This window comes from Podarcis cretensis (assembly GCF_951804945.1).
Source record: "Podarcis cretensis genome assembly, chromosome: 2".
Lineage (NCBI taxonomy): Eukaryota > Metazoa > Chordata > Lepidosauria > Squamata > Lacertidae > Podarcis > Podarcis cretensis.
The window spans coordinates 126,146,511-126,156,246 of NC_137171.1; the positions used below are offsets into that span (position 1 = coordinate 126,146,511).

Sequence of the window (9,736 nt, forward strand, 5' to 3'; positions counted from 1 at the left end):
TTCACACAGAGACTCTATATATATTTAGTTTATTCTTTTGCTGTCAGGTGCTCCTTCGTGTTCAGATCAGGTCTTAGTATCATAATGTAGCACTTGGGTATGAAGATGCAGCCCAGAAGCCCAGCACTGGAAGCCAAGATGGAGAAGACCTGCACGGCTACCATATACTTCCCCTTGGTGCTCAGGTAGGTGGGCACAAAGGACACCCAAACACTGCAGAAGACCAGCATGCTGAAGGTGATCAGCTTGGCTTCATTGAAGGCCCCAGGTAGTTTCCTGGCTAGGAAAGCCACCGTGAAGCAGATGGCAGCCAGGAAGCCCATGTAGCCGAGAGCAATGTAAAACATGGCAACAGAGCCTTCGTTGCATTGGACAATGATTTCTCCAAGCTGGGAGCTCATGTCAAATTCTGGGAATGGAGGAGAGATCCCTAGCCAGATGGTACAGATGAGAACTTGGACACTGGAGCAAGAAATGACAATGGAGTGGGCCAAACTCTTCCCCAGCCATCTCCTCACCCTGTTCCCTGGTTTAGTGGCCAGGAAAGCTAGCACAACAGTGATGGTTTTTGCCAAGACAGAGGAGACAGCAATTGAGAAGATGATGCTGAAGGTTGTCTGTCGGAGAAGGCAAGTCACTTTCCTTGGCCGTCCAATGAAGAGGAAGGAGGACAAAAAGCAGAGCAGGAGGGAGAAGAGGAGGATGTAGGAGAGGTCCCTGTTGTTGGCTTTGACTAGGGGAGTTTCATTGTATTTCATGAATATTCCCAAAATGCAGCCTGTGGCTGAGGATAAGAGTAGGGTAAAGGTAGCCAGGATGATCCCCAAATACCCTTCATAGGCCAGGAAGGTGATGATCTTGGGAACGCATTGATCATGGTCCTTGTTTGGATGTTCCTCTTTCAGACATTTGGTGCAGTGTCTTGCATCTGAGGAAGAGAAAATTGAAACTGTCCAGAGGTGCATCTGGAGTCTTCATTGTACATCTTTCTCTGCATACTGGGGACACATCTCTTAACCTTGGGCTTTGACAGGTAAAGTATTTCATTTTGTGGGAGGTGATTTTAAAAAAAGGGCAAAGCAAGAACCCTATTCAGAGACTCAGTGCGGCTGGGGCAACCCAGTTAGATGGGAGACATACAGTGGTACCTCGGGTTAAGAACCTAATCTGTTCTGGAGGTCCGTTCTTAAGATGAAACTGTTCTTAACCTGAAGCACCACTTTAGCTAATGGGGCCTCCTGCTGCTGCCGTGCCGCTGGAGCACAATTTATGTTCTTATAATGAAGCAAGGTTATTAACCCGAGGTAAGACTGGAAGAAATTTAAAGTATATCTCAAGAACTGTTGTAAAATTAAAGGTAAAGGTAAAGGTACCCCTGCCCGTACGGGCCAGTCTTGACAGACTCTGGGGTTGTGCGCCCATCTCACTTAAGAGGCCAGGGGCCAGCGCTGTCCGGAGACACTTCCGGGTCACGTGGCCAGCGTGACATCGCTGCTCTGGCGAGCCAGAGCCGCACACGGAAACGCCGTTTACCTTCCCGCTGGTAAGCGGTCCCTATTTATCTACTTGCACCCGGAGGTGCTTTCGAACTGCTAGGTTGGCAGGCGCTGGGACCGAGCAGCGGGAGCGCACCCCGCCGCAGGGATTCGAACCGCCGACCTTTCAATCGGCAAGTCCTAGGCGCTGAGGCTTTAACCCACAGCGCCACCTGCGTCCCATGTTGTAAAATTAATGAGTGCTAAAATGTCAAGGGAAAGGAGAAAATATAGAATTACAGCTGTAATTGACTAAGTATGAGAAGAAGCTAAAAAAAGAAAAGAAAATGAGCAATAAGTTAATTGGAGTGAGGGGTTGTTGAAGAAATTTTAAAACAGGGATGCAGAAAAGGGGAGGTAAGGGGAAGTCTGGGAAGTAAGGTCTATGAAAAAGAGGTGTTGAAATTATACATGTTTATATGTTTTGTTTGTCTATGTATTGTGTGTTGTTTTGTTCTTTAATTTGTGTTGCAAAAATCAATAAAAATTATTATTATAAAAAAAAAGGTTATTAACCCGAGGTAATATTTCTGGGTTAGCGGAGTCTGTAACCTGAAGCGTATGTAACCCAAGGGTACCACTGTATAATAAATTAATGGTGGTGATGATGAAATACCTCTCAGTCCCTCCCAGAGTCTGTCTCTGAATGAATCTCTGCCTTTGCTAAGGAGTCACCCACCTTTTCGAGTGGAGATTCTCCCTTCTGCACATGGGGAACAAGCATAGCAGCAAACTGGTTTTCCTTCTTGAACTGCCTTGGCATATCCAGGGCGACAGCTTTCAGTACACCTGGAGTGAGGGACAGCCTAATTGGTAAGACAAGTGTTAGGAGTATACTGTACAGTGGTACCTCTGAATGCGAACGGGATCTGTTCTGGAGCCATGTTCGCATCCTGAAGTGAACACAACCCGTGTCTGTGATTCGCTGCTTCCGCGCATGCATGTGACGTCGTTTTGAGCGCCTGTGCATCTGCGAGCGCCAAAACCTGCAAGTAACGCATTCCTCACTGAGCTCCACTGAACCCCAAGGCAATTTTCTTTTGATGCATACTATTTTGGTGTGTTTGTTTGCTTGTTTCTACATTTATTATTCCTCTTTTCTATGTCTTAGGGTCTTGCTAGATTCAACGTGCTGCCTTATTGCAGGGCAGATATGTGGGTAAACCATATGCAGAGCGAGTCTGATAGAGGTGGAAACCGTCTCTCATGTCTTGCTACGATGTTCTTTTTATGAGGATATTCACTAGGTCTTTATCACCCCTGTTATACAGAAACTTCCAAGTGGGTCTGAACCTCAATGCTTCTGTCAAAGTCACAACAGATCATTATTCTCATCAATTTTCTCTATCTGCATTCCATAGAAACGGGAGACCCCTTTGATGCTGCTCCCATGTGGCACACTATTCTGGAAGTCTTGCTCCCTGGTAAGTGTTTAAAAGTTTGCAATCAAGTCCCATTTGCAGTCTTCAACAAATTGCTACATCTTAGCAGGTGTCACTTAGAGTAGAGTATCCCCTACCTTTTTAAACCGTTGGGGCCACACAATAGCTTCAGGGTTAATCTTGAACTTTATGTCAGCGGATGTCTCTCTCTCTACACTCCCAACTTTCACTCTGGCGCGAGACATGTTGGGAAACATCACCCAGTTCACAATATCATAACTGCCGGGCAGCTCCCCGTTCTCATTCAAATACAGTTCACCCACTGAGGTATTAGAAAACCGGATTGCTCTCAAGAAACGGTGAAGCTGGAATGACAAGGAAAACACCAGGATATAGAAAGCATATTAGACCTCTCAGCCCTGCTCCCTTTGAGCTCCCATGAAGTTTGGCAAGTGTAAAACTCATCTAGTGTATATGCCATAATGAGTATCTGGGTTTTTAGTGTTCTTTGGGACAAGAATGGTGAATGTGGTTTCAGCAGTTGTGTTACTCAATTTTTAGAAAACAATTTAAGAGCAACACACATTTAGCCAAACAAAGGCTACGCTGATTGCAACAATCAAAGGACGAAACAGAAATTTCCGCCTTCTTGCACTCCTTACACTCCCATGGTCAAATAGATATTGATTTAGAAACATTTCCAGTAATTTAACAATATCTGTGCTTCCTCGAAAAACATTTTTGTTTCAACAACTTTTCCTCACATGATGAAAAGCTCTCTGTCTTAGACTGCCTTCGTGTATGATGTTTTATTCTATCCTCAGTTGTTTTGCATTGTTTCTAAAACCAACCACTGAGCCTCTTGGTCTTGCCAATTGGAAGGTCGGCGGTTCGAATCCCGGGGACAGGGTGAGCTCCCATTGCTCTGTCCCAGCTCCTGCCAACCTAGCAGTTCAAAAGCATGCCAATGCAAGTAGATAAATAGATACCACTGCAGTGGGAAGGTAAACAGCATTTCCATGCTCTCTGGTTTCCATCACAGTGTTCTGTTGCACCAGAAGCAATTTAGTCCTGCTGGCCACATGACCCAGAAAGCTGACTGTGGACAAATGCTGGCTCCCATGGCCTGAAAGTGAGATGAACGCCATAACCCCATAGTTGCCTTTGACTGGACTTAACTGTCCAGGGGTCCTTTACCTTTTTTGTTCTAGCTGCTTGCTGAGGCTCAGCAGAGACAAAGCCAAGGCTGAGGAGAGTCCAACTTCAGCTAAAATGGCTGGATCTCTCTCAGAGCACCAAGGAGGAACCACAGGAACTTGGAAGGTTTTTCTTCTGACATACCCACAGTGGGCAGAAAGATTGGCCTCCACCAGATGCCTCACCAATTGCATTTGCCTTACAAATGGACATTTCCCTCCCCTCATTCCCGAATGTCAGAAAATGTTTTTGATTCATTTTGCAATTTAATGATAAAGAAGAACTGCTACAAACATCTTGACTGCCCTTGCATTGCTGACCTGTTAGAGCATGCAAAGTATCATGAATGAAAGCTAAAATGCGTTGTCACATTGTGCAAACAGCATACATAAAGGCCGCCATGAGGCTGTGTGGGAGTCCTTGTCTATTCTTCCTGTCTCATGAAAGATATAAGCAGTTGTTGTGCAGTGTGGCAAGGAAGAGAGGCATTCCTTTCCCTTGGCTGTGCGGATTTGGCATGTCAGTTTTTCTGCTAGTGCTACTGACCAGACCCTTTGGTAAGGTAAAGGTAAAGGGACCCCTGAACATTAGGTCCAGTCGTGGCCGACTCTGGGGTTGCGGCACTCATCTCACTTTATTGGCTGAGGGAGCCGGCGTACAGCTTCCAGGTCATGTGGCCAGCATGACTAAGCCGCTTCTGGCGAACAAGAGGAGCGCCTGGAAATGCGGTTTACCTTCACAACGGAGCGGTACCTATTTATCTACTTGCACTTTGACATGCTTTCGAACTGCTAGGTTGGCAGGAGCAGGGACCAAGCAACGGTAGCTCACCACGTCGTGAGGATTTGAACCGCCAACCTTCTGATCGGCAAGTCCTAGGCTCTGTAGTTTAACCCACAGCGCCACCCGTGTCCCTGACCCTTTGGTACCATGCTTCAATGTTTAGGCTTTTAGCCATTTGCCAGAATCTGGCAATCTCTAGATGGGCGGCTACTAGCAGAAACAGCAGCATATCTTTATATACAGTAATAAAGTTAGTGCCCTTCATTTATCCCCACAAGGGCCAATGTTGGAGACACTACTAAGTTAAATTCTACGGTTTGGAAAGTGCATTGCAGTTTGCAAAGAGGGAAAGGAAATACCTGCCATGGCTGCAGCCTTTGATGTCCCAACCTGTCTCCCCCATCCCCCATCAGCATCCGTTTTGATCTTGACAAACATGCAGCATGTAGAGCGTGCGCCACGGCCTGGACATGGAAGTAAGTGCTGTAGCTGTCTTGGGAGAGGGCCCTCTCCAGCTCCTCCCTGGGCAGAGGCTCCAGCTGCTGCTGCTGCTCCTTCTCTGTGCATCTTATCTGACCTTTCACAGACAAGGCGTGCTTTGAATATGAGCAACGATCTGATTCATCCCAAAACTGATAAAGAAGATCGGAATATGGTCCATAGTAGTCGTGTGTGGTCCTTTTGGGGGTCTTAATTATAAAGGAGAAAGAACCATGGATGTACCAAAAACCTTCGCCTTGCAATACCACGTTGATGTCCTGAAAACCTGTTGTGATCCAGACCCTTGCTCCAACATGTTCCCAAATCCTTCTTTGTTGTGTGATGATTGTCACCCATCCCATCCGCGTGTTTTCATAGTAAACAAACACACTGACTTGCCTCCATATGGCAAAGGGTACCCTGGATACGAACCCTTCATAGAGAGCGCCTTCTGTTAGTCGTTTTGTGAAGGCAACACAGACTCCACTGTGGATCATCAGAGATGTCAGGGCATTCATGAACCTCTCTCCATTCTCGTTGTCTGGAGCAATGAGGCCAATCCACGTCCATCCAAAATGCAGGAGCAGCTTGACAATCCCCCGGTACTGGGGATCCTTTTTGGGGAGCAACCGGTAGACAAAAGGGAACTGGGATTTGTCATCCAGAGTCTGAGCACTGAAGCCGTAACTGATCTAGTGAGGAAAGGAAGAGATTCGTGCTTTGCTTTGGTCTCAGGATAAGAAGCAGACATTTATTAACCTGAAATGATTAATATTGGACAAACTGGTGCTGGTCTGAAACATCAAGGGGTGGGATGCAAGGTGGGCAGAGACTGGGTTTTGGAGCCCTGGATCCAATCTGCAGCGTTTTAACATGGTTTTGGATGCCCTGCCTTGATTTCCCTGGAGAGAAAGTGGAATTTCATGCCTATGAATTCCTATTCTGTCCCTCCATGCTACCCCTTCCCCTTCATACCTGTGGTACTTTGTAGATGCTTGACATGATTGAAATGTGTTTGGAAATCACAGAATTGGCCCCTTCAAGAACAGCCAGCAGGTTATCCTTCCCTTTTCGACAGGTGTAGTTTGGGATGTTGCTTTCCCCACCTGATAGCAGGTTTAGCATGGCATCGGACGTTATCATTGCATTGAATAAGCTCTCATAGAGGTTGTAGCCCAGGGTGAGGTTGGGTAAGAGCCTGGGGTCCCTGTTGATCTCCTGGATGGTGAACAAGAAGGACAAGATGTGCCAGTACAGCCTACCTGAGAAACTGCAATGAATAAATAAATACTTTTTTAAAAATGTGAAACAGCCATTCATCATTCAGCGACTATACAGTTGTTTTGATTCCCCCACATAATGGCCTGTACATCTGCTGTGAGGACTGAGAAAAGTCATATCCTTCTTCCAATATGAAAAACCCATTTGCCACTTAACAATAAAAGTAAGGAAACGAGCGCTCCATCACAGAAGGAAAAGAAACACACAGCCTAAAGGGACTAAGAAACTGAGGATATCCCTTGTAATTAGGAGCATCTAGAGTAAGGTTACCAGACGTCCCCATTTCCCAGGGGCAGTCCCCGGATTTACACATCAGTCCCCATACAAAATCCATTGAAGTTGAAAAGTGTCCCAGATTCATTGGAAAAAATCTGGTGACCTTAATCTAGAGTGCAATTGAGGAAGCACCAAAACCATCAATACAACTTTACTTATGAACGAAGCTTAGCGGGTTGAAGTTGTTGTTTTGTAGTTGGTTGTTGTTCAAAAAACTGAATAGTTACTTCTCAAAATTTGGAGATTTGACACTGGTAATGAGGAGGTCCTATGACTTCCTGGCTTGATTTTTTAAAAATAAATTATTATTCCTTTTGGCACTTCTGCCAAAAATGTCTCCCAGAGCAGGTTTAAAATGTCACTGTTACAAGGGCTCATCGCCGAAAAATACACGACACAAAAGCAAAAGGTGTCAGGAGGCAGGATGGAAACCTAGGAGGGATTTTTGCATGAGTTTCTGGGCCAGGAAGAAACCTATGTGGACACAGACACGCGCGCGCGTGTGCACACACACACACACACACACACACACACACAGAGAGAGAGAGAGAGAGAGAGAAGTTCTGACCTCTGTTTGCCTTTAGGAAATTGCATGACTTGGGTGACACCCTCGCCTCAGTGCATAATTTTGCTGAACAGATTTACTTGCATCCTTCAACAGGCAACACTGCATCATAGCAGCTAGAACATCTTCCCAGGGATGACAAAGGGGACTAGAAAATAGGTCAGGCATCTTGGGAACCTGTGCCCCCACTGCAATTGTTGCTGGTCTCCCATAAGCCCCCAGCCAGCATGGCCAATGGCCCAGGATGACAGCCCAGCAATATTTGGCTGGTCCTCAGCCTTGATCCAGGGACAATTTCTGTTGTAAATTGGAGACGCATAACTTCCATCAGCATATAATGACTTACCGGTCAAAGTTGGTTACTGGGAGCCGAGAAAAGTCGTATAAGTTTTGCTTAAAAGGATATTGTGGAGATACGATCCCGCTAATGAGGAAATCTCCAGGCCGGTAGTAACTCCAAGCTTCTTCTTCTATGCTCAGATTCAAGGGGCATTTTGCCTTCAGCTTCCCACACACTCCGTGGGGTATCAATAGCAAAACCAGCAGAACCAGCAAGGGTACCATCCTGGCTCTGCCTCCTGCACCTGTCTCTCCTCCAGAGCCAGCTAATCAGAAGATGGCGAGAACTCTTACAAGGCCAACCCACAACCGCTTCACCCCTACAGGGGCATTCAGCTTCAAGCAGACACCTGCTCTGTGTCTCCTCAGTTTGTGTCTCACACAGGAGATACGTTGTGCACCAACTCCCCCCCCTTCCCCTGGAAGAACGCAACGGATAACCTCACGATGGCCTTTAATTCCAATGTCTAGGCGATCTCCAGAAATCTCTCTCGAGCTTTGGCAAGAATAAATCACTATGATTTTGATGTAATTATAATTAGGAGGAAAGCTCATCCCCACAACATCCTGAAATCATTGTGGCAGGTGCAGCACTGGAGGAAAATATGTTTGTGAGGGATTACAGATGCGGCTCCAAATTTGGCATGGGTTGTGTGTGAGAGAGTGTTTTGCCCAAACTTTGGTGACAGGAGCATGGGTCAATCCAAACAGCCAGTGGAGGGTGGTCCATATGAGCAAGGGGGGCACTGCCTCCTTTCTTACAAACAGCCCAGGTGATGGTCCTCACTATCAGCTCCCACCTCCTCCTTAGTCTCTGTGTTGCCCTTGCAGAACTCAGCAAGGGAGGATGGCGAAAATATAACCAGAATCGGTTGGTTCTGTCTGTTCCTGGCTCTGGTTCCAGTTATCTGCTCTGGCGCCATCTACTGTTGGGCTCCCTGCCTTCTGCCCTCCCAGCCACAATGGAGTCAGTGTAGGACCTTGGTGGGAGGGCGAGATGGGAAAGGGATTCTTCTCTTTCCTTCACACGCTGGACCACCTGCCCTTGAGTTGGCTAGGAAGCATGCTGGATGGTAGAGGAAGGCAGAGACATGTCACTGGTGAATGGTACACCTGCCTGGTATACCAAAGCCACGTTTCTTGGGGAAGTCGGGAAGATAGTGCCAAAGTAGCCATTTTGCCCTGTGTGGAAGGGTCAAAGCTCAGTATCTACCTTTGCATGTGAAAGGTCCCAGGCTCGATCTCTGGCTTTTGGGAGAGAGCCTGGTCTGAAATCCTGGATGGCTTCTGCCATTCAGTAAAGACAATGCTAGGCTTGAGGGCCTGACTTAGTAGAAGGCAGTTTTATACATGATGGTGCTGCTATTCTGGGCTTTGTAGAAAAATTGAGGTCTAAAAAAAGTGTATTAATCCAAACTTTGTGTTGTGCAGTGGTTAACATGTTGCACTAGGGCTTGGGAGAAGAGGACTAGGGCCAGACACTGCGCCTTAGCCTAACTTACCTCACAGGGATGTTCCTGTTGTGAGGATCAAGTGGGAGGAGGGGAACTGTCAGAGCTGCCTCTAGGTCCCAGCTCACAGAGGACCAACGCTAGGCTGTAGTTATGTACAAAAGTCTTTATTGAGGTTCAGTTTCCATTTTAAAGCCGCAGCGCGCAGCTCTACGTCTCAACCCTAGACCGGCGAAGTCCCGTCTGAGTCTCCGCCCCTTCCACACCAGTTTAAGACTCTCGCTTTGCTCCACCTCTTCCTAAGTTCCCTTCTCCTCTGGGCCCTCCTGCCCGCTAGGGTTTCATCCTTTCTGGACTCCTCTGACGCTGACCCTGATGATTCTTCCCCCTCCTTCCGGCGGGCTTTAGGACCTGGTTCCCTATCCGGGCTACCTTCTGTGCCGCTCG

At 47.0% G+C, this 9,736-nt stretch overlaps 1 protein-coding gene across 1 annotated transcript; it reads right to left on the minus strand.

Moving 5' to 3' along the window:
* Positions 1-8,063, minus strand: LOC307211002 (vomeronasal type-2 receptor 26-like; the record flags this gene model as incomplete). The annotated part of the gene is made up of 5 exons (XM_079967197.1): positions 1-928; positions 2,215-2,341; positions 5,257-6,069; positions 6,353-6,647; positions 7,846-8,063. The coding sequence occupies 5 exons, from the start codon at positions 8,061-8,063 to the stop codon at positions 30-32; spliced, it is 2,352 nt and encodes a 783-aa protein (XP_079823323.1). The 3' UTR covers positions 1-29.
* Positions 8,064-9,736: the final 1,673 nt, after the last annotated feature.